General features: G+C 38.1%; 1 protein-coding gene across 7 annotated transcripts in view; it reads right to left on the bottom strand.

The window, feature by feature from the left end:
* MRTFA (myocardin related transcription factor A) overlaps nucleotides 1-25,736 on the bottom strand; it is a gene marked incomplete at its 5' end in the record, with an annotated part of 176,073 nt that overhangs the window by 83,302 nt on the left and 67,035 nt on the right. For 3 of the 7 annotated variants that reach the window (XM_081058615.1, XM_081058616.1, XM_081058621.1), the window contains one exon: nucleotides 10,880-11,060. The exons of 2 other annotated variants lie outside the window; for them this stretch is intronic. In XM_081058615.1, the coding sequence (XP_080914741.1) occupies nucleotides 10,880-10,925 (46 nt within the window). 2 more of the 7 variants (XM_081058620.1, XM_081058618.1) reach the window with 2 other exon arrangements.

Genomic DNA, 25,736 nt, shown 5'->3' with positions numbered 1-25,736 from the left:
GTTTCAGGTCATTAAGAACAAAGTCGCTGAGGGTTGGCCAGTTAGCTCAGTTGGTTAGAGCGTGGTGCTAATAACACCAAGGTTGCCAGTTCGATCCCTGCATGGGCCACTGTGAGCTGTACCCTCCTTAAAAAAAAAAAAAAAGAAAGCTGCTATGAACCTTCATGTACAAATATGAATATATGTTTCCATTTCCCTTAGGTAAAGACCTAGGAATAGGATTGCTGGGTTATACGGTAAATATTTTTAACTTTTTCAGAAATGCCAAATTGTTTTCCAAAGTGATTATACCATTTTACATTCCACCAGCAGTGTATGAATTCCCATTGTTCCAAATCCTTGCCAACCCTAGGTACTGTCAGTCTTTTAAATTATTCTACTGGGTGTGTAGTGGTATTTCATTGTGGTTTTAATTTGCATTTCTCTGATGGTCAATAGAGCATCTTTTCATGTGTTTATTATTAGCCATTTACACATTTTTTTGAATGTCTGACCAAGTCTTTTCCCACTTTTTATTGGGTTATCTTGTTGTTATTGAGTTTTAAGAGTTCTTTATGTATTCTAGATACTTCTTTGTCAGCTACATGTATTGTAAGTATTTTCTCCCACTCTATAGCTTGTCTTTTCATTTTCAAAAATGTATAAAGAGGAAAAAAAGTGTTTAAATTTGATAAAGTCCAACTTAAGAATTTTTCTTTTGTATTAGGATGGTGCAAAAGTAATTGCAGTGTTTGCAATTTTTTTTTTTTAACTTTTTAAACCACAATTACTTTTGCACCAACCTAATAGTTCATGCTTTTTGTGTCCTTTAGCTTTTACATTTAGGTCTATGAACGATTTCAAGTGAATTTTTCTTTTTTATAGTATGAAGGTAAGGATCAATGGGTTTTTGGTTTTGTTTTCTCTACTGTTTGGGGGATTTTGGGGGCATAGATAACCAGTCCTTCCAGCATTCTTTGTTGAAAGGTTTCCTTTCCTGATTTATCTATTTTTATTTAAACAAGGAATAGAAAGAAAAATGACACTACTTGTAAATACTCAAAAACACTGCCATTTCAGTAGAACAGAAAATTCCCTTCCCCACACCCCTGCACCTTCCCATCTCACAGAGAACAGGCCTGAACAGCTAGCTCCACTGGTTCATAGAAGAAGCAGTTTAACTTCTTTACTTCTACAACAAATAAATAAATGTCTTTTTCTGAAGCTATTACATGAATCACACAGAAAGGAAAGCAGAGAGTAAGTCCCCACCATTTTAACAAGACGTTGTTAGGTGTGCCGGATACAGTATTCTCATGCAGAATTGTTCAGTATGGTTTCGATCAACAGCAACAGAAACAACTAACAATCTGGCCATCAGCAACACAGAGGGGTAGGGTTCCCAAGGAGGGCAAAGAGCAGTGCTTTGAAAATCAGCACATGGGGAGTCCAAGCAATGGGATGGTAGGTAAGTCACTTAATATTCTTAGTCCCCATCTTAGTCCCCCCATTCGTTCACCTGTAAAATGAAGGTTTTGCATCAGCTTATCTCTAGATCCCTCTCCAATTCAATATTCTAGAATGCCAAGAAGTCTATTTATTCTTTCTTCCTGGAAAAATAGCCGCCCAAAAGGTATCATATTGTGAACATTTATCAAATGCTGAATACTAAGCGAGTTTTCTTTTTGTTTCCTATTTTATCCAATGCTTCCATACTAATTAGACATCATATAATCTTCCCAACCATTGTTATTTTTATCTTCTGATTTTTAGCATTTTGAACAATTCTTACTACCGAAGAAATACACCAACAAATCATCTTTGTTTCATCTGTTCACCTCAAAAAAGGTCAGTAAAAATAAAATACCTGTTGGGACAATGCTTCTCAACTTCATGCACCTGAGGATCTTGGTAAAATAAAGATTCTGATGGCACGTCTACAATGGAGCCAGAGACTGCGCTTCCCCAACAAGCTCCTAAGGGATACCATGCTGCTGCTGCTCCTTGGCACACACGTGTAGCAAGGTGGCGAAAGGCTGAGGTCACGGTACCTGCTGGGCAGCCTAATTAATGGTAACACCTGAAGTTTTCAATACACTACACAACCAAATATTCTGAAAATTAGTCTTATGGCATTGATTTGAGGAATATAATCTAATTGATTCTCAAGAGAACATACTAAAGATAACAGTTCAGAAAGTCAAGGTCACTTTAGTTAACTTTTAACTTTTTAATTAAGTCTTCCAGGTCCTATTTACCCTGCAAAGATAAGGTAGTATGAGTTTTGGCTTTGTGATAAAGAGTAGATGGATTGTTGAGACGCTTTTCACACCTACCGTCGGGTCAAAGAACAAAATATATTATAGAAATGTACTTTCAAATAATTAAAACCTTTTATACTAACACTACTATTTTATGCCTAAGAGAACTCAAATTATTCTTACCCATCGAAACAAAAAAATAACTTAGTGTGTTTTCAGTTTATAAAAACTTCTGAAAGGTTCAACAGATTGAGAGTAAGTTAGTGTGTATAGGAAGGATCTACGACTCTGCCAAGAGCATGGCCTAATACAAACACTGCAAACGTAAATTTCAATAAATCTTACAAAATAGAAACAAAGGCACAAAATGTAAAAGGGATTTATACAAACTAGACTGGGCAGAAGGCACAGCTTAATGGGATGGAGTGCCTCCTCTTAATCACACATTGTTTGGTCAATGGACCACTTTGACTGCAGAGGCCCCAAATCAACGGTTCTAGCTTCTAACTACATTTCCAGCCACTTTCCCCCTCTTCTAACCATACCTATGCATTCTCTCTATCTCTCTCTCTCTCTGTTTTATTTGAATACAACAGAAATGTATGCTTATGATACAAAATCAGGAAGATACAGAACTCAAAAGAAGGAAAAAAAATCTCCATCTCCTTTGGAATCCCACTACCCAGAAACAGCTGATTAATATTCTGGTGTATATCCTTACAGCCATTTTTTTTTTAGGATTATATGGATAAATGGTAAACGTTTTTCCACATCTTTAATCTTATGACTACATTGGTATCCAATCAAATGAACGTACCATAAGTTCTTTAATCAATCTCCTACTGTTAAAATTTAGGTTGTTTCTGTTTGTTTTTGGTTTTTTTACTATTATATTGCTATGAGCATCTTAATAAATATATATATAATATATTTTTTATAATTTCCTTAGAACAAATTCCCAGAAGTATTTCAAGGTTAAGTATTTTTTAAAATTTTTTATGAGTTGCCAAATATCAAGAGAGTGTGGGAAGTTGTCAGACTATCCAGGAAGATTTTAAAAAAACAAACCAAAAAACTACTGTATCTAAATCCCAATAACAGGGCTGGCCCAATGTCTCACAGTTGGAGCACCGTGCTCCTAACGCCGAGGTCGCCGGTTCGATTCCCACATGGGCCAGTCGGCTGCGCCCTCCACAACTAGATTGGAGACAACTGGCTGCCACTGAGCTCTAGAAGGAGGGGCAGCCGGATGGCTCAGTTGATTAGAGCACAAACTCTCAACAACAAGGGAGCTGGTTCAATTCCCGCATGGGATGGTGGGCTGCGCCCCGCTCCGCAAATAGATTGAAAACAACTACTTGACTTGGAGCTGAGCTGCACCCTCCACAACTAGGTTGAAGGACAACGATTTGGAGATGTTGGGCCCTGGAGAAACACACTGTCCCCCAAAAAAATTTAAAAAAAAACAACTCTTAATATGTGCCAGAAATTGTTATTAACATTTCACATATATTAACTCATTTAATACTTACAACAACGTCCTGGGTTGGCATTACTATTACCATTATTACTATTATTAGTAGTAGTAGTATTATTACTATTTTACAGGTGAAGTAACAGAGAGGTTAACAATCTGTCCGAGGTCACACAATGAATTAGCGGCAGAGCTAAGAAACTTGCATTCCAAAGTCCATGCTCTGTGAAACCCTATACTTAGCTCTTCTCAAACCTTCTGATGTCAGGACTTCGTTACCTTCTAATAGTTATTGAGAACTTCAAAACGCTCATGTATAAGCCCACTTATTTATGTGGGTTATACATACCAGTATTTATCATGTAAGAAATTAAAACAACCCATTTGTTATTTCTATTTTTAAAAGCAATAAACCCACATGTTAACCTAAGTAACGTATTTTTATGAAAAATATGATTGTTTTCCAAAACAAAAACACAACACTAAAAAGAGTACCACTGGGGCCGGCCCGGTGGCTCAGGCGGTTAGAGCTCCGTGCTCCTAACTCCGAAGGCTGCCGGTTCGATTCCCACATGGGCCAGTGGGCTCTCAACCACAAGGCTGCCAGTTCAACTCCTTGACTCCTGCAAGGGATGGTGGGCTGCGCCCCCTGCAAATAGCAAGGGCAACTGGACCTGGAGCTGAACTGCGCCCTCCACAACTAAGACTGAAAGACAACAACTTGAAGCTGAATGGCATCCTCCACAACTAAGATTGAAAGGACAACTTGACTTGGAAAAAAAGTCCTGGAAGTACACACTGTTCCCCCATAAAGTCCTGTTCCTCTTCCCCAATAAAATCTTTAAAAAATAAATAAAAAATAAAAAGAGTACCACTAATTTTACTATTTTTGCAAATCTCTTTTGAGTATAATTTACTAAAAGACAGCTGAATTTTCACATGATACTGCATTCAATCTGTTGAGATATCGTATATCACATACCTCTGGAAAACTACATTGCACACTCTTGAGAAGACATGAGTAAAAAAGCAAATAATATTTTAGTATAAATATATAAGTTTTCATCTCACACCCATTGAAAAGGTCCAGGAATGCCCAGGGGTGCCCAGACCACACTTTGAGAACCACAGCTCTAGTTAGTGCGGTGCACGTGATACAAAACAGTTGAAAGGCATGGTCTCAGGAACATACTTGCCTAAAACATATTACAAATTTTTTGGCAAATCATTTCTTCAAGAGTTATTATCACGTGCATATTAATGTCAGGTACCCCTACAGGCACTGGAAACACAGCAGAAAAACGAGAGAAAAATACCCCACTTTGAGGTATTTATATTCTAGTAGGGAGAAAGAGCAGTCACCAGTAAACAAACAAATCATGTATTCTGTCAGATACGTAGTATGAAGAAAAATAAAAGCAGGATTTTAAAAGACTAGGGTGGGTCAGGGAAGCCCTAACTGAGAAAGGGGCATTTGAACAAAGACCTGAAGGAGGCGAGGGAACAAGCCCGCCCAGCAAAAAGTGCTCCCTGTAGAAGGAAGAACAAGCACACGAGCCCTGAAACGGCATTCCCTGAGGTGTGAAGAGGCCCCCATGGCTGGGGAAGAGTAAGCAAGGGAGCAAGAGGAGGAGATGCCGCCAGTTACAGGGCTGGAGCAGAGCACCGAGGACCCCGCAGGCATTGGAAAGACTTGGGCTTTTTCTGTGACTGAGAACCACTGGCATGTTCTGAGTGAGGAGGGATACGATCTGACTTTCTTTAAACGAACAAAAGAAGTGACTGCATGAGATTAAGGATGCCCAAGACCCCTGACAGCGTGAGCTCAGCCTGATACTGCCATTTAGCTTGCTGAGAGCCAGGCAGAAAAAATTGTTTTTTGTTGTTGATGGCAGAGCAGGGGTTTTTAGTATTTTTTTTCCTTGTTATTATAAAGAAAATCCTTTCAAAAATAATGCATGCGGTAATCATAAAAGTGAAGTTCCAAGAAAAACAAGACTGTGTAAGACTCATCTTTATTTAATTTGGCACTGTTCTAATAAAGCTAAAACTGTGGTTCATGGTCTTGACAGCTTGCCTCATCCAAAAGGAAACAAGAGGGAGGAAAAAAAGATAGAGACAGACAGATGAATTCAAATTCCTTTGATCTGGGTCCTAACTCTAAGGGGATCCCAGATAAATCAGTGAGTCAGAGAAAGGGGAGTAAGACGTAACCCAGAAGACCGATGACAACAGCTGTCTGTCTGCCTACCTGTCTTCTGAGATCATCAGCAAGGTATGAGATCATCACCCGGTCCAGAGAAGGCAGGGCAAGATGGAGGTCCACCAGAGAACCACGGGGCCTCCAGCATCTGACTACACTTCTCAGGGGCAGGAAGTGAAAACCCAGGCACTGCTTTTTATCTCTACCTCTTAAGATGTGAGTCAATGTGAATAGTGACAGAAACCTGCAATGGAAAAACCCAAGAAAAACCAGGATCTCTGGGGAAAATTATAAACAATCTCATACATCAAAGGTCTCTGATAGTTTCTTTGTAAGTATGTTATAGCAGAAAGGGCACTGTCATGGGAGCAGGGAAATAAATTATCCTTCCATCCCTGCCACTAATTAATTATGTGACTTCAGGAAATTAACCTCAATGGGCCAACTTCCCTATCTTAAATAAAGGAGAAGACAATACCTACGGTTTCCTCAAATCTCTAAAATCCCTTGAATATAAACAAAAGCAACCTTTTTTTTTTTAAGCTCATACTAATATTTAGAGTACTGGGAGATAGAAAAGGTAGGTATTGCTAATGGTTCTAGAGTTTTTTACCAGCTCTACAGACCCCTGGGTAATGTGAAGATTAAACAGGGAACCCTTCCTTAAAGAGTTAACACATAGCCAAAAGGAGCAAAAGCTGTCTGCCCACCAGCTTCCTTCAACCTTATTATTCTGAATTACTACTCCCCTCTCTCCAATCCACACTATTATAAAATACAGAATTCAGACAAAAACTGTAATGATCAGGGAACTAGAAGTTAAAGAAACATGCAGGGATTAGGCATACAGACATCAAGGGATGAGGGAATGGAACAAGGAAACACTTTAAAATTATTAATATTTTTAATAAGTAGCAAGCATATGGCACAAAACAAAAGATTTGAAAGGTATATACAGTTAAAAGCAAGCAAACAAAACCGTTTTCTAAAGGATAAACTAAAGAGGGCACTTAGAGGACTTCAGTGTATGTTGTGCTCTATTTCTTAGGTTAGATACTGCGTCCATGGGCTTGTGTATTGTATTCATTGCTGTACTACATACTCTATATATTCTTTTGCATTTGTGGGGTATTCCATAATCATAATAAACTTAAAACAGAACTCAACGGTTTTGTGGAACAAAAAGTCTCTTCTACCCCAGCCCCCCATACCCCTTCCCTGACGTAGCCCCCGTTACTAGTTTCTTTCGGTCCTTCCAGAGATAGCCTATATATAGGCAAGCATGGGTGGGGGGAGGGTAGAGTGTGTGTGGCTGGGTGCAGTGTGGGTGAGTGGGTGGGTGTTCACACGTATGTGCACAGAGACAAAAAAAAAACAAAAACACAAACTGACTCCCTAGCTGTGCCTCATCAAGATCAGGGTATGTCATGCGACCAAAGCAGACCTGGGAATGGCTTCGATCCTTTTCTCCACAAGGGAACTCAGTCCACTATTGTAGAGTTATAAACTAGTAAGACTGCACTGGCTAAATGCAGGGTCTGGGCCATCTGGTCAAAGCCTTATGTATTCGCTGTCAAGAGCTGGGCCCCAGCACTGCTCTGTTCTGAAATATACCGGATCAGTGTGGGGGTCCCAGTATTCCCCCTTAATCTTAGTTTCAGAAATCCCAAATGTCCATCTAATATCATTAGTTTTCTAATCACAATGATCTACATAGGTTTCCATAGTGGTGAGAAATGCTTTCATCCTCTGATCGCGGCTGATCAGAACACTTAGGCTGAGGAAAGCACTTCACAGGGAGCCACACGGGGTACACTGAACATCCTGAGACGTGGAAGAATTTCAGTTTGAAAGTCATGCTTTCAACAGCACCTGCTTTGGACAGGGTTGGCTAAGATACAGGATGGTGGTTAGAGGACTCATTTCTTAATGCAAAACAGATCTCAAAATACTTTGATAATACCCCGATTTGAAAAGCTTATGCCTATTTATTAGGGGAAGCATGCCAAATCAGATTTCTTCCTTCATTAAAAAACAACAACAACATACTGAGGGTCTACATGTGCCAATGTCAGGAGCCAATATACAGACGAATACATTGCCTTTGAAAAGCTAATAATTAATTAGAGAGGCAGGTAGAAATCATAATTACTTTACATTGCAAAAGTAGTACTGCAGGGCTTTGTTTACGGTGGCCAAGACATGGAAACAACCAAAATGTCCTTCGATAGATGAATGGATAATGAAGTTGTGGTATATATACACAATGGAATACTATTCAGCGGTAAGAAAAGATGATATAGGAGCATTTGTGACAACATGGATGGATCTTGAGAGTATAATGCTAAGTGAAATAAGTCAGACAGAAAAAGCAGAGAACCCTATGATTTCACTGATATGTGGTATATAAACCAAAAACAACAAAAGAACAAGACAAACAAATGAGAAAGAAAAACTCATAGACACAGACAATAATTTAGTGGTTACCAGAGGGTAAGGGGCTGGGGGGTGGGTGATAAGGGTAAGGGGGATCAAATATATTGTGATAGGAGAACTGATTCTGGGTGGTGAACACACAATGGGATTTATAGATGATGTAATACAGAATTGTACACCTGAAATCTATGTAAATTTACTAACAATTGTCACCCCAATAAATTAAAAAAAAAAAAAAGTGGTACTGCAGGAATGAAGAGGAGGGACTGACTATCGAGAGATTTCACAGAAAGACAGCAGACCACCAGCAGTAAGCGGGATGAAAGTCTTTACATGCAAGTATGCCTCACCAAAATCTCCAAGCTCCAAATACTAAATGAAAACTGTATACAATGTATACAATGTATACATTGTACCCCGGAACTTCACTATAATATTCAGTATCTTCAAGTTTAACTCATGGTAAAGACTTTGCATCTTGAATCTTGTCTAAAGGGGTCTGATACTTTTAAAATCTCATTGAATAATTCTACCTATAAAGCATATGTTCGTGGAGGTCCAAATACTTTATTGCTAGAAAACCTATGACTCATATAGTCTAAATGTCTTGACTTTTTGAAAAAATGGTTGGCTTTTAGTTTATTAGGGCTTCAAAACAGATGCTCTTTAATTTCCTAGCATAAATATAGCTGTCATATTACTGTTACAATCCATAATTCCTTCTGAAGGCTACAGCTTCAGAAGAAAACAGTAACGATTTCACAAAACCAACACATCAAAGTTTTTTAACATTTAGGAATCACAAGTATAGGAGAAACCGGTTTGCTATTACTCCTTCCTATACCTAGTTTCTCTGCTTTTACACACACAGGCAAAAGAAAGAGGTCCACGTGCACGCTGTTCTCTGTAGACCTTTCATTCTACCTGTATCCAACACCCTTGTCAATTTCATCCATCCTTGTCTTACATACTATTAACCTTTGAAAATTTTATGAAGTAGTTGGTCCAACAGATGGGTAGCTAGCCCTGCCCAACATATGTCGTAGGTAAAACAGCTCTTAGACAAGACAAGAAAGAATTACTAAGTCCCTTTCCCTTATCCAGCTGAGAATAGTGAGAGCCCCTTAGGGGAAAATAATCTTTTAACTTTTATTAAGAAAAGTTACCGGACTGAGATGATCTACAAGAAACAAGGTGATCAGAGAAGGGAGAGAGAGTTCAAATGCTAACATCTACTCCCTGAGATAAAAATAAGCTCTTGTCTGCACACAGCAGAGAACTAGAACACAGAGAGGAAAAAATAATCCAAGCCAGTAGAACTGGGAGCTATTTCATCACAGACAGATGGGAAACATTCAGATAAGCTCATTATCTTGTTTAGAACACAGAGCTCAACAGACTGGGGAAGGCGGGGTGTCCAACCTGGAACGCCTAGCATATATGAACAGAAAAAGTGAATAAATGACTAATCATGGTCTTATTTGAAAAACCAGAAAGAACAGAACAGCAGAAATATCTTTCCTCTTTGCCTCTTACCTGTCCATAAAGCTTAACCTGATAGCATCTGAGCCTGTCTTCAGATGGATATCTGCCTTTCAACATACTATCTAAGCGCTCCCCAAGGAGAACAGTAAGACCAACTCTGCCAGAGACAGTATCTGCCAGAACTAAGGAGTCTCATTCTCTTTTGAGTGAAGATCAGCGGATGGGAAGAGGTCCCCAAATGCCATTTGTATGAATCTTTCAAGATATGGCTGTGAAACAGCAAAACACTACAGACTACATTTTAGCAGAAATCTAAAAATAACAAAAGAACATTCCCTATTTTTAGATATCTAACTTTCAAGTTTAAAAACATGAAAAGTAAAAGAAACCATTAAAAACAAACCGGAATTTTAAAATGTTTTAAAAGATACTTTTGTATTGGGAAAACTGATTTTAAAGATAGAATTTCAAAAATCTTGCATTCTTCCTGTTTACTGCCTCCTTGTTCAAACTTTCCCATCTCCAATCAAGAGTCTCAATCCTATGTATTATCAAGAACATTTCCAAAGACTCAAAAGATGATCTAGAAAGGAGGGTATACCATAAAAGAGCAAGAACAGCTAAGGAAACTTTATTTAATATACTTTCACAGAAAGACATAGAGTACAGATTAGTGCTTAAAGACAGTAATGTGTAAAACAGCAAAAGCATTTGATTATCTTAAAAACAGTGCCACAGATAATAAAATAATTGATTAAACAAAAATAATTCTTTTTTTCCCACATAGGTCACCTCACTGAATAATCTTAAGGTCAGTAAACATCTAAATCAAAGCTATGTCTGAATAACTAGGATTTGCAATTTTTAAAAAACTTACTAATTTTACAATAAAACCCTGAAAATGCAGTACATGTACTGGACCATTTATCTGTACCCCCAACTATCTTCCTCCCCATCTCCATCCAAGCCTAGTACAAATACACCCTACCTTTTCTTAAGAAACCTACGGTAAATAGAACCTGTAGGAAAGACGGGAATTACCAGACTGGACGGCCATCATTAGCATCTCCGGTTCCAGTAGCGTCATGACAGATTCTTCTCAGAAACAACAGCCCACAAATAAAATGAAAAAATTCAAAGTGGCAGAACAAAGATGCTGTCTTCAGAGGCTACTGAAACTTTCATAAATTCGATCTCATGCCTTCTGCTCAGCTGTGACTGTGAGAACTCACTCCCCTTCTCAGTGCAGTTATCACTTTATCCACCCCTCAGGCAAGTGAAGATGGCACAAACTTGAATCACCGCCGACAGGAAACCAAAAAGCTCTCAAGTTAAAACATATGAAGTGTGGTTAGCACAGTGAGTGAGCGCCTCCCCTTGCTATTCGTCTCTGGGGGGAGGAGAAATGCAGAAACAGACCGTCAGAAAACCAATCGACTGCTTTTTTTTTTCCTCCTCCCTTTTCAAGAAGAGAAGATGAGGTTTTGTTCAAAACCTTCTGTAAGGACTGTTGCTAATGCAGTTTAAGAGTAGCAGATTAAATACAGTCCAAACAACTCATAATCTTGTGAAAGAAACAGCCCAATTACTGACCCATTAATGGGAGGTGGGGATGAGGATCAGGCACATAGAAACACATACATACAAATAAATATGTATGGTGAATTCGTTTTCTGAAAAGGAGTTCCAACAACTTTTTCATCTGTGATATTTATAGATAACAGGCTAAGGAAATTGAATATTTAACTACAGAAGCTCAACTATTTCTCCACCCCCACTCCAATTAAAATATCTGTTTCAAAAAGTCATCTGAATACATTCCAAAGCTGTAATCTGTCTTTCAGATCTGCCAATCCCCTATAGGAGCCCCTGACTTGTTCCTATGTGAGACATGTGATCTGTGAATAGACAACTTACTGATGTTATTGGACTTTTCTAAAATGCTTGTGATCTTGCTGGATGTGTGGAACACATAAGACAGTTCCAATATACAAAAATTTCCCTTTCCTGATAAAGAGACTTTAATTCTTTGTCTATTAGCACAGAGCATGAGCTTCTGAATAAGAATGAACACAGGCATTTTACTTTCCATTGCGAAAACAAAAACTATTTTCAAATTAAACAATTTTCACTTATCCAAAATTAAAAGTTCATTCATTCCCTTCACAGTACTTTTTACTAACTGATATTCATAATAAGGACATTTAGATGCTTTTTAGCCTATTTAACTGAGTTTTAAATAGCTGAAAACTAGAAATCCATGTGTAGTGTGTTTACCTAGAATGCCTCAATCTTTTTGGCTAAATATCAGCCTGTCTCTTGAAAGCCTACTGCTGCAAACTGAGCCCAGCGAATGACTTAATGCTTGCAGAGATGTACAAATGCTCAACGAAGTACTAACACACCTTAAAAGAGAAATGATTGTGGGCAATATTTTGTCATTAGAAAAGAGAAAGCAATGCAGGTTTGGGGTGGCGGAGATTCTGGGGAGGAGAGAAAAACTCCTTTCTCACTCCAAGAACATCATGTTTAACAGAAAAGCCGGAGAAGCTCTATATAGAACTGTGGGAATGACTCAACAAGCAACAGGGCGGCAGCCAGTGTGGGCTACATGCTGCTCTGGGAAGACAGAAACATTCTCACTGGTCCCTTCTGGCAACCAAGCTCTCAAACTGTCTTTAAAAAAAAAAAAAAAAATCATGGGTAAATTTCAACTCTCAGACTACGTGACAGTCTGGTCAGAGGTTAGCAACTAAAGGAAAAGCTTCCCCAAAAGGCTGAGTCATTCCTTTGTCCCTATGTGGGCTGTACAATTTGCTGTGTGAGGGCTTTTTTTCAAATGAAACAGTTCTCACAGTTCTATACTTACAGTAACATAAATATAAATTATAATATTCCTGCCCAAAAGATGGTAGCAAGGGCAGAGGGCTACTTCCCTCCGGCCAAAACCTCTTTGCTGAGTAAGAGTGCTGGGAAGGTCACACCAATATTCCAGCCCTAGAGACAGGCTGACAGTCACATGGTCGTAGTAACAGTAACACATCACATTTCAACTAACAACTTTTTCACAGTAATTCCACATCCGTTACCTATCTCATCTCATTTGGGATAAAAGGAGCTACAGAAAAGAAAAACAATTTTTACAACAAAAATCTAAAAAAATAATCTTTAAAAAAAAGGAAACAATAAGCAATATAATCTTTGCCTACTACTAAGATTTTGCATTTACCACGGAGAGTATCAGCATAGTAACAGATTCACTGTGACAACTGCCTTTAAGACAGGCTTCACAGTTCTAAAAGCTTGAACGTGTGTGGCAGCTTTAGTTCTATTTTTTGTGCAAATTAGCAAAATTCCATAGAAAAAGAACTAAAGTAAACTGACGTCTCTTCACAAGTAAACATGATTTTCAAGTTAATGGCACCAAGGGAATGAAGGGTAATGATCTTAATTTCCAATGAAAGAAAAGCTCTTTTGATTTTAATCCTAATTCTAGCTAATCAACACAAATTTAGTATGATCTACATCTAGTGTCTATGAATCCACTCAAAAGGGACTTGGTAACTGCAGGATGTCAATATGGTTTATTCACAAAGTTTTCCCGCCCTCACTGGCTCCCAAAAAACCTTTAATGCTCATCATCAAGAGGAATTTGCCACGTTCTTATCCTACTTGACCTTCCTACTATACCTGTCATAGTTTCCATGCTCTTTTGAAAACTTCCTATCTCCTTGACTTTTTTTTTTTTTTAAATCTTACTTTCCTAACTCTCTGACCTTTCCTCTCAGAATCCTAAGTGGCTCCTCTTTCTCTAGCCCTCTCAGGGGCACCCCTTTCCTCATTTACATATTCTCCCTGGGCAATCTCATCCTTTTTTTTTTCTTTTTTAAATTTTTAAATTAAAATTTATTGGGATAGCAATGGGTTAGTAAAATTACATAGGTTTCAGGTGTACAATTCTGTATTACATCATCTATATATCACATTGTGTGTTCACCACCCAGAGTCAGGTCTCTTTCTATCACCATACATTTGATCCCCTTTACCCTCTTCTACCATCCACCCTCCCCACTTACCCTCTGGTAACCACTAAACTATGGTCTGTGTCTATGAGTTTTTGTTTCTTTGTTTGTCTTGTTCCCTTGTTGCTTTCAGTTTTTATATCCCACATATCAGTGAAGTCATACAGTTCTCAACTTTTTCTGTCTGACTTATTTTGCTTAGCGTAATAATCTCAAGATCCATCCATGTTGTCGCAAATGGCACTATTTCATCTTTTCTTATAGCAGAGTTGTACTCCATTTGTAGGTACACCACGTCTTCTTTATCCAATCATCTATCAAAGGACACATTGGTTGTTTCTATGTCTTGGCCACCATAAATAAAGCTGCAATGACCATCGAAGCACGTACGAGTATATCTCTACAGATAAATGTTTTCAAGCTTTTTGGGTATATACCCAGGAGAGGGATTGCTGGGTCATGTCCACCTCATCCTTTCTTAAGGTTAACTTCCGTCTACATACTGATCCATATCTGCCTCTGACCTCATCTGTACTGTAAGCTACCAATTTATCCATCTCTACCTAGTTATCTGAAACTCAATATGCCCAAAAGCAAACTTCCAGTCACATCACCCTGTTCCAACCCCTCCAGATACATTGCTTCCATTTTTCCTGTCTTAGGTAACAGTACTCAGGTCCCAAGCCATAAATTTAGACTCCCCTCCCTCCAGCCCCAAATACCTAAGTATAACTATCTCATAATCCATCCTTTTTGTTCCATTGCATCCAATCAATGCTCAAATTCTCCCACTGTCTCATAAAGTTTTGAGAGTTGATTTATTCAAATCAGAGTCCAACAGGGACAACATTTCATTTTAATTGATGTGTCTCTTAAATCTCTTTGAATATAGATTCCCCCTTCCTCTCTTCTTTTCTTGTAGTTCATTTGTTGAAAAACACAGGTTGTTTTCCCACATTTTGGCTTTTGCTAACTGTACCCCATGGTGTCATTTAATCATGTTACATCCCCCATATTTCCAGTAAATTACGAGTTAGATACAGAGGCTTGATCCAATTCAGGTTAAAGTTTTTCACAAGAGGTACTGTGTACTTCAGCAATAGCTTAACTGTGCTCCTTTCTCACCAGCCTTGTCTCAATTAAAAGCCATCCTTGTTACCAACTGATTCTTATTCATCCTTCAAAACTCAGTTTAAGTGCTATCTTCTCTAGAAAGTCTTTCCTGATCCTAGCGCTCTCCCCACCTTCCTCACACCTGCCATGAATATGCTAAATACCCCTCATTTATGCACCCACAGAACCTGAGCCCACCTCTATTACTGCTCTTTACCACATGGCTTAATGCCTCTGCATTAATAGATCCAGCACAGTGTCTGACATGTGAAAGCATTCGTAAATGTATGCCAAATAAAATGAAAAGCCCTATTTATTGCAGAAAATTCTAACATCAGGGGAAAGTTCATAACAATAAAAGAATCCCTACCTCTCCAGGAAATACAGGTAGTCTGCTACAATTTTCATTAGAACACATGCTGAAGATATTATTTAGAAAACTACATGAGGAAGACAAATTATCCACAGCTCTGAAGTATAGGGTTAACATAAATAAGGACATCCACAACAATACCCTCAGCAAATATTAGGTGCTAATGACAATGAAAATGCCCAAATTGTAGGGAATGAGTAGGAGAAACCAGAGAAACAGAGAGCCTAACTCACCCACATTTAACCATCGAAAGCTGTCAACCTCACTAACAACTGATACCAATTTCTATGATGGACTGTAGTATAGACAGGATACACACATAAAAAATGCCTTTCTATGATCTCCGCGGCATCTCAGATCACTGAAATGTAAGCTTGTTCCTATGTTCTTTTCTGATTTGGGTTCTCACCAGTGCATGCGTGAATTTACTGAGGGTTAGCTCTACAACAACCTAGTCATCATACAGAAATTTTACAGGCTCTAACCAGTTAAGTCTTTCCCCCAGACACCTAGAGTTGGGGAAAGTGAAAACACCCAAAGATAACACAACCCAGCACCCAGGCAAGTTGCTGCAGGTTCTGGGCAGCTTCTACTTCCCATGACCACAACCTACCACTGAGGAAAAACCCAGCCGAGACATGCAGACCTGGGCAGGTTACACCTCACCGTAAGGATGCTACTCCTTGGCCTCTGGAGAGGTGAAGGCTGTATTTTCAGTAACTTTTCAAACCATAGTAAATGTCAAGGGCTATGATGGCCATAAATATAAACAGCCAACTCATTCATACTGTACATCTGGAACATTGTCATTATGCAATGACAGCTCCAATGGGGCACGAAGACAAGGACGAACCAGACAGACACTGCCTCCACCCTCAAGCATCTCGTAATGAAGCAGGGGAGAAAATCTCTACCCAACAATTAAAAAACAAAGAAAAATGAAGTGCTAAATAAAAGTAAAACATCAAAAAAGCAACAGCAATTCACTCTGGTTACAAGAGACTTGGATTGCTTTTTGGGGGAAGAATGATGGGCACTGGCTCTTAAAAAAATAAAGGCAGCGAGCGGAGTTTATCAGTTTCTTTTCAAACTCCCAACTCCACAGACTTGTATACCCATGAATCATAAAACAGCAAAGCCAAAAGAAACCCAGTCTTAACCTAATCCAGCCCCTCTCCCAAAGTACTAAGAGTGAGAGACATGTAAGAAACTCTTCTACAAATTCCTGACAAGTGGTTCCCAGTCTGTTACTAGAGAACTTGTAGGAGAACCTTAGAAATGCTTTCGGGTGAGGAAATGAACTGAACGTTCAAAAACAATGAAACACCACCTGGCTACAAACATTTAGGGGAAAGTTCTTCCTCACTAGTAATCAAAGAAATACAAACTGAAATGAAAACATTTTGTCTATCATATTAGCAGTCTTTTACAAATGAGACTAGCAAGGCTGATGGGTGAAGCAGGCCCTCATACAGAGCTGACAAGTATAAATTGGTAGGTCACTTGGGAATGAGAGAATGTACTGCTCAAGAACCTCATTCTACACAAGGCCTAAAGGCCTGTGTGATTTGGCCCCTATCTACTTACTTATTTCACACCACTGTCTTGCTCTCAATCCCTCCACTGACATACTTATGTTCTTTTAGTTCTTCTGTGCCAGTTTCCCCCAATAATCCTTCTCCTTTGCCCCCTGTCACCTAGACTTAACACATGCTATTCCCTCTTTCCTTTGTTTAGCCAACCATACTTGCGTTTTGGCTGTCAACTTAAATGTCTCTTCCTCAAAGACTTTCCTGACCAAACTCTCCCCCTGCGCCACACCTAAATTAGAACCACCAGTATTAAATCTATATAACTATAACATTTTATGTATTTTCCCCTCCAAAACACTTATGAAAGTTTTAACTATGAATTGGCTTATAAAAGTCTTTGTTTAATCTTTCTTTCACTAAGTGTAAGTTCCAGGACAACGAGAACCTTATCTTTTTCCTTACTGTCTCTCCAATACCCAACACACAGATGGTGTTTAATAATCACCGAATAAATTTTCAACATTAAAACTGTCAAATTCTTTAAGCCAGTATTTCTACTTCTAAGGAAATAATCCAAAATGCAGAAAAAGCTTTAAAAGGTGTTCTTCCAAATATTAGTATAAGTTGAAAAACAGAAAATGATTAAATGTCCAATGGGGCATTTTCACATTGGCTGGGAGACCTAATCTAGAAAATCCTTGACAACCAAAGTTCCTGAGGAGCACAAGTAACAAATCTCTTTTTCGTTCCCCAAGAAAATATTGTAATTTGAATCAGAAATTGCCCACTCAAAATTGTTACTTCTTCCAGCAGTTAATTAGTACCTGCTGTGCAACACTAAAACATGAAAGGATACAGTGTGTACCCTTACCGAAAAGAACTACTTATCTGCCCTTTCTTCCACAGGTTGCATATGTGGGAAACAAATGAGTACTTCCTACAAAGGAGAAGAAACACATATGAAAGGGGACCAAGTGTGTCCTTTTCACTTCTGTTCTCTTATTTCTCTTTATATAACTTTTCCCATCCCACTCAGCAGATAACAGATACATACAAACTGCATATTCTTCCAGAAAAATCTCTGAAATCAGCAAAAACAGGAAATAAATTTTTTAAACACATACAAAAGCATTAAAACATAAGAAATCTCTAAAAATAAATCTAATAAAAGATGTGGAAGACCACCACAGAGAAAAATAAAACCTCACTGGGAGACCTTACAGAAAATCTAAATAAATGAAGAAATATACCACATTCACGGTAAATATTCTAAAGATGTTAATTTTCCAAATTGATTTGCAGATTTAATGTAATCCCAATCAAAATCCCAAAGTGATTTTATTCTTTTTAAGATGTTTATTAAAATACAGCTAACATACATTATATTAGTTTCAGGTATACACCATAGTTATTCAGCAGTACCCACCTGTCACTATACAGTTATTACCACATTATTGATTATATTCCCTATGCCAAAGACGTTATCACCATATAAGACCAGCAACCATCTGACACTGTACCATGTTATCACAATATTACTGACTGTATTTCTATGCTGTATATTACATCCCCAAGACTTAATTTGTTATATATCTGGAACTCTAAACGTCTTATTCTTCTTTATCTCTCCCACCCTTTTTAATTTTTCAATTAGAGTTGATATTCAATATTATTTTATATTAGTTTCAGGTGTCCAACATGATTTTAAAATTCATACGGAAATGCAAAGAACCAAGAATAAGCTAAGAAAGACACTTTTGGAAAAGAAAAAGGTGGGAGGACTTACTTCTCCCATAGAACAGGGCTTATTACAGTTAGCATCGCTGAGACTGTGAGGTACTGGTGCAGGCATAGACAAACAGACCAAACAGTGAGCTCAGAAATGCACCACACACAGGGGTCGCTCTGCTGATCAATGGGGAAAGAACAGTGTTTTCAATAAATGAGAATCCATTTGGAAAAATAATTAAATTGGGGTTTACTTTACCCCCATACAAAAAATTCAGACACAAAACTCACTAACTATACTCATAGATCAATTACACTAAATTTAGAAATTCTTAATCTAAAGATACCATAAAGAGAATGATAAAGACAAATCAGAGTGGAAGAAGATATCTATAATACATTTAAGCAACAACTAGTATTCCGAATATGTAAGGAACTCCTATTAGGGGAAAACAAAAACAAGAACAATGCAGGAGAAAAAATAGGCAAAAATTTCACTAGGCACTTCACAAAAGAAGAAATCCAAATGGCTAATAAATATGAGCTATTTGACCTCATTAGAAAATAGTAATGAAAATCAAAAACGTCATAGATACCTTTATGTAACCAGCAGAGTAGTAAATATTAAAAATCTAACAATTCCAAGTGTTGGGAAGGATACGGAGCAGTGGGAACTTTCATATATTGCTGGAGGGTATATAAACTGGTACAACCACTTTGGAAAATAGTTTAGTACTACCTAATAACTGTATATTACTATATACATTATAGAAATTTCCATTCTGGTGTATATGCGCCTGGATACATCAAGAACATTCACAGCACCATTGTGATAACCTAAACCTGCAACAACCCAAATGTTCACCAACAGATTTTTTTATAATTATAGAATAATTTATCCATGAAAGCATTTACTATGCAGTAATGAAAACGGATGAACTAAAGCTAAATACATGAATGAATACCACATATGTGGAATAGGAAGAAGAGATGGAGTTGTGATCAGAGAGGAGCACACTGGGGGCTTCCCTGAGGCTCACAATGAGCTCTTCTTGGGCTGAGTAGTGGCTCCACAGCTCATTGCTTTATGGTTATTTTATAAACTATCATATGATTTATGTACTTTTCTGTATGTATGTTATTATTTCCCCCTCGCCCCCAAAAAAGAAAAGAAAAAACGACTTGAATGTTGAAATATATATCATCACTCTAATTTCAAGGGGAATGATTAGTATAAGAAGCTTTTTTAGCTTTGCAGACCTAATTTCAATATTGTGTCCCACTGTTCTCTAAGTATATTCATATGGGTTAGATCATGAACAATCTGTGATTCAGAAATGAAGGTTCCTATAGGTATAGATATAAGCAATTTTTTGTGGGTGATATTTTTCTTTTTAGTTTCAGGTGTACAGAACAACGTAATAGTTAGACATTTACACCCCTCACAAAATGATAACCCATCTCCCCCAATCTACTACCCCTCTAACATCAAATATAGCTGTTATAATTCCGTTGACTCTTCCCTATGCTGTATTCCACATCCCGTGACTATATACCAAGGTGCCAAAAAAATGTGTACACATGACTTGTATTCATCTTTTGTTATCAGTATGTATTATTACAATTTTAATAGTTTTTTCCTTTCTTAAAATGTATATACATTTTTCGGGCACCCTCTACATATATATATACACACATATTTAATTATAGTTGACATTCAACATTATTCAGCGTCAGCTTCAGGTGTATCTACACCGTCCTTAAGTGGTCTTCCTAATAAGACAAGTGCCCATCTGACCCCCTACAAAATTTTTACAACATTATTGATTACATTCTCCAAACTGTATTTCACATCCCCATGGCAATATTGTAACTACTAATTTGTACTTTCTAATCCCTTTTTGTTCCCCATCCCCACTCACCCTGCCATCTAGCATCCCTCAGTTTTTGTTTTCGTTTTTTCCCCCTGTATCTCTGAATCTATTTCTGTTGTGTTTGTTCGTTTATTCTGTGGGTGATATTTCAAATTTTTATTTATTCAATCATTGGCGGATTGGAGAAAGGCACTTTCTCAATAATGAGGCCCCTTTCAAAATGCAGAAATTCAGGTCATACAAAGTTCCCACCAGCTTTAATATCCAATCAAAGACTTGTTAACCAGAACACAAGAAGTGTAGGATAGCCATCGAGGGGATGCTGAGAAAGGCGGGACCAAGCAGGAAAGAGGAAAGGTAAACCTCACTCGTTTCCAAAATGTTGCCTGGTATCCAACCTCTGTCCATGACCCAAAAAAGTATCCCCCATAAATAGATCACTAGCCCCAAATTTAGTTTGTAGTACCTAAAAGGGAAAGGAAAAACAAAGAAATTTGGTACTGATTAGCTCTGATGAATGAGCTAATGGTTTGTTCATTAAAGGAACAGGAGGGAAAGAGGCAAACACTAGTAGCTATGGTACAACTTATTCACCTTCCCATCTTTTAATGTCTTCCTCGGTGTCTCATACGATAGGCACTTTATAAATATCTGCTGAGTACTAATTTCTATGGTGGTCACAACAGTAAACAGAACTGTACAAATGACTGTCCTGAAATAAAAATTTTAAAGTCAAGAACTAAATAAAAGGTCAAGAATATAACCCAAATGCCAGCTTTCTCTTGGAAACTTTTATGAACTTGTCATCTATTAATTTATCTAACTTTTGTCTGCAGTTCCTTCTGAGTAATGCATTCCATGTAATTACTATTCACTTTTTTCTTAACTCTGTAACTCCCAACCTTCACGAGGCACACCTCTTAGGATATAAGCAAGTCCCCAACTTGTAAATGGATTAGATTCCAAAAGCTCGTTTGTAGTTTGATCATTTGGAACATGGAATACATTTTCCCACAGATGTCATGAAATATGAATTATGGCAAAATTCCCAGGCTTGCCCACAGAAGCCTATGGGATGACTAAAATGAAATATATTTGAAATGAGGAAAAGAAGCAAAAGATATTTCAGCCCCCATTCTTGAGGCTCCTGAAAATAACCCTATGCAGTCTCAGCCAGTTCTGAAACTCATTCATACTTAATTAGATATCAGATTATTGTGAGGAAGGAACGGATATGTAAGGAAGAGACAGCCAAAGAGCACTGCACTATTAAAGGAAGAAGCAAAGCGAAACTTAAATTTTCTATTATAATACATTCATTCAACGTGTGCCAGAACTCCTTTAGCTGGAGCCAAAGACGAAGGCGTTAGGTCATTAGAGAGGTTTTTTCCCAAGGCTTCTCCCAACCCTGGCTGGACAGGATCCACAGGTGGATCAATTGAATCTTGTAGACCTAGGTGTTCAATCTAGCAGAAGACAAAGGAGTAATATTTAAAAAAAAAAGAAAAACACCCTGAAATTTCCCTACCAACTTTTTCCAATTAGACCAGGAAGTGCTGAGCTAACCAAAGGCAGCCCCTCTCATTAGGACTCCAACTTCCTCTGTTTAGGAAATAGAGGTATCAGCACCTTGACTGCCTTTGACTACCTTCTAAAGAAACTTGCTAACTCACTGAATTTCTATATAAGCTTCTACATGAAACAGATTTGAGAAGTACATTCCTCACTCCATCCTTTCAACACACAGTACACCATCCATAAAAAAGCACCTCCTCTGAATCCAGAATTCATTCTGCACTAAACTCCACACTTTCCAATTTCATAATCCTCTCAGGGATTTTCCATTTCTGCTCTTACCTTTATCTCCCTACAAAAAGCCACTCAAAGAAGACGGAGTGTAAAATACAATAATAATTTTCTAGACTCTTCCCTTTTGACAGAAGCAGCACCATTGAGGTACACAAATAGAAGACCCAATTATGGCCAGGAAAGCCCTGCAACTACACACTAACAATACTGCCCGTCCAGACATTCACCTGATGCTACTGGATGGGATAAAAAAGAAAACAATAAGCATGTTTGACCAAGGAAACTGTTACTCTGCAACTTTCTAGTTCTCTTAACTTAATATTTCCTATTTTCTCTGTAACAGAATCTAATTTTGACCGTTACTTTTAAGTGATTTTTGCTAAGCAATTAGTATTTCTGGTCACTGGTATACATTCCACTATATAAACAGTATTTTCAGTAGTCACCAAACTTTTTAGATTACAAGGTGTGATCAACAAATATGGTGAATGCTTAAAATTTTAAAACAATTATTGGGCGCCCGGATGGCTCAGTTGGTTAGAGCACGAGCTCTTAACAACACAGGGTTGCGGGTTTGATTCCCACATGGGTCAGTGAGTTGCGCCCTCCACAACTAGATTAAAAGACAACAACTTGACTTGGAGCTGATGGGCCCTGGAAAAACACATTGTTCCCCAACATTCCCCTATAAAAAAAATTTTTTTTTAATTATTACAGTAAAAGATACATTGCCATTAATCCTCCTCGCTTCGAACACACACCTCCTATAGTTCTTGCTACTTTCTGAGGCAGTTCTGGAAGTCCTCTGGAAGTCGTTGTGCTGTCGTGGCTGCCTCTATGTCCTGAATAGATTCAAAATGTTTACCTTTCACAGTCATTCTGACTTTAGGGAAGAACCAGAAGTCAGACAGTGCCAGACCGGTGAATAAATTGGATGAGGACACAAAAATTGCCATACCAGAAGCAATGTGTGATACGGAGCCTTTCCGTTGTGATCACAAAATATAATGAATGATGCTGCTGAATGCCATCCAATGGAAACACAGGGATCTTCAATACGGGAAGTGGCGCATCAAACCTTAGTAACAGTGTGTGACAAGTTTCAACTTGTTTGGTGAGCTACGGTTGAGAGGCTCCGTTTTAAAGTGTGCCTGTAAATCATCCTTCATAATGACAACGCTCCACGTCACACATCACTTCTGATATACGGTAATTTCTGTCAAATAAAAACATTATAGTGTGTCCTCATGCACCTTATTCACTGGATCTGGCACACTGTGACTTCTGGATCTTTCCCAAAGTCAAAATGATTCAGGACATCGAGGCAGCTATGACAGCACAACTAAAGACACTCAGGAAAGAGGACTTCCAGGACTGCTTCAGAAAGTGGCAAGAATGATGGGATAAGTGTGTACAAAGCAAGGGGGAGTATTTTGAGGGGGATTAATGGCAAGATGTCTTTTATTTTAATAAATTGTTTTCATTTAAATATTCACGGTATTGTTTGATCACACCTCGTATTTCTTTATTAAGCCTCTCTCCTTCCCTTTAGCACTGTTCTACTACCAGTATTTCACCATCATTTCCTTTCTAAAGTTGAACACAATTTCATTTTCTTGGGTATCTCTTCTCCTGCCCAAAATGATAATTATGTTGTATATACCATTACGTTTGTCAGTTTCAAGTATCCATATTCCCTTTTAAGCACGATCACAATTAATCAATGTGGGGCTCCTGGCAGTCAGGAAACCATTCCAGCAACTGAAAAGCGTGGCTCCAACACAGCTCAAACTAAAGTAGATAGATGATCTAGGTCAGCAGTCTTCAACTTGGGCTCTTCTGAGAGCTGAGGTGCGTGAGGGACGCCAAGTGGGGGTGTGGCTCCTCCGTTCAGGTGTCATTCAACCAGAACAGACATTTCATACACTAGTTTTATATATAAATCTCACATTTATTTTTTTTTCAACTTAAGAAAATAGTTAAAAGTTGTACTCTGTTTTATCACTAATTAAGAGAATTACTAGTTACTAATTATTCCACCAAACCCTTCACCTCTACAGGGATGGACTCAGAAGTCTTTCTTCCAAATAATCTAAACCCTGAATTGAACAAGTTTTTTTTTTCTGTCCAGTGACAGAGTTAATAATCACTTTCTTTTTCTTTTGTTTGTTTTTATTAGAGCTTTTCCTTTTGCTTTTTTTTATTAGTTTCAGGTATACAAAACATAATGATTTGACATAGATACCCCTCACAAAGTGACAACGCCGAGTCTACGACCCCTGTGATATTGTACAGAGCTATTACAATATCATTGACTATATTCCCTATGCTATACTTCACATCCCGTGATTGTATATTTACTGGGGGTGCCAAAAAAAATGTATACAAGTGGACACTTTGGTCAACGTTGCTCAAGCAGTAGTTCACCATAATCAGAAGTGTCCAGACGCTGATGGTAACCACTTTGAGTACCTCTTGTAACTGCAGAAGTCAAACGAGACTTGTATTCATCTTTTGTTATCAGTATATATTGAGTATTACAATTTTAATACAGTTTTCCTTTCTTAAAATGTGTATACATTGTTTTGGTACCATGTGCGTGTGTGTGTGTGTGTGTGTGTGTAATGATCATTCTCTTAATTACTTAAATCTAAAAAAATAAATTCAATGTTTCAATGAGTTAGTAGTTTAGTTTCCTCACTCATTCATTTGCTCAAACATTTAGCGAACATTTAGCAAACACTCGCTATATTCTAAAACCTTGCTGCTCCAACTCAGACCAACAGTATTGGCATCACCTGAATGCTGGTTACAAATGGCGCTTCTCAGGTCTCACTCAGCTCTACAGAATCGGAATCTGCATTGAACAATCCCCTAGCTGACTCATTAGCACATTAAAGTTTCTGGCTAAGCACTAAGGATAACACAATAAGTAAAAGAGACATAATCCTGCTTTCACAAAGCTTCTCCTCTACTCAAATATAGTAACAAATAAGTAGATAATTATGCACAGGTACTTTGGAAGAACATTAAAGGAGCAAATCCCTAACCTAAGTTTGAAGTCGGAGGAAGAAGTCCTAAAAGAAGCATTACCTTCTCCTGATTCTTTACTACAACTTAGAAACGTCAGCTGGAAGAGAAGGACAGTCATTCCAGGAACAAAGAAACAGGGCATGAAGAAGAACTGAGATGTAAAAGTGTGTCTCTTACGGGAAATCCCAAATCATTTAGTGTGAGTGGGAAAAGACGAGGAGGAGGGCAGAAGCTGGCTATGAAGGACCTGGTTTGCCATGCTGAGGACCATAAGCTTTACCCTGGAGGACATGGGGAGTCACTAAGCAATTCAAGCAGTAGAACAGTAACTTCATTTATGGTTTAGAAAGATCATTCCAGTGGTCAAAGGGACAAGATTACAAACAAGGCAAGATGAGTCAGAAGGCCACTGCA

This window comes from Rhinolophus hipposideros, assembly GCF_964194185.1.
Source record: "Rhinolophus hipposideros genome assembly, chromosome: 9".
Lineage (NCBI taxonomy): Eukaryota > Metazoa > Chordata > Mammalia > Chiroptera > Rhinolophidae > Rhinolophus > Rhinolophus hipposideros.
The sequence above is the reverse complement of the archived record's forward strand: the minus strand, read 5'-3'. Positions and strand labels throughout refer to the sequence as shown.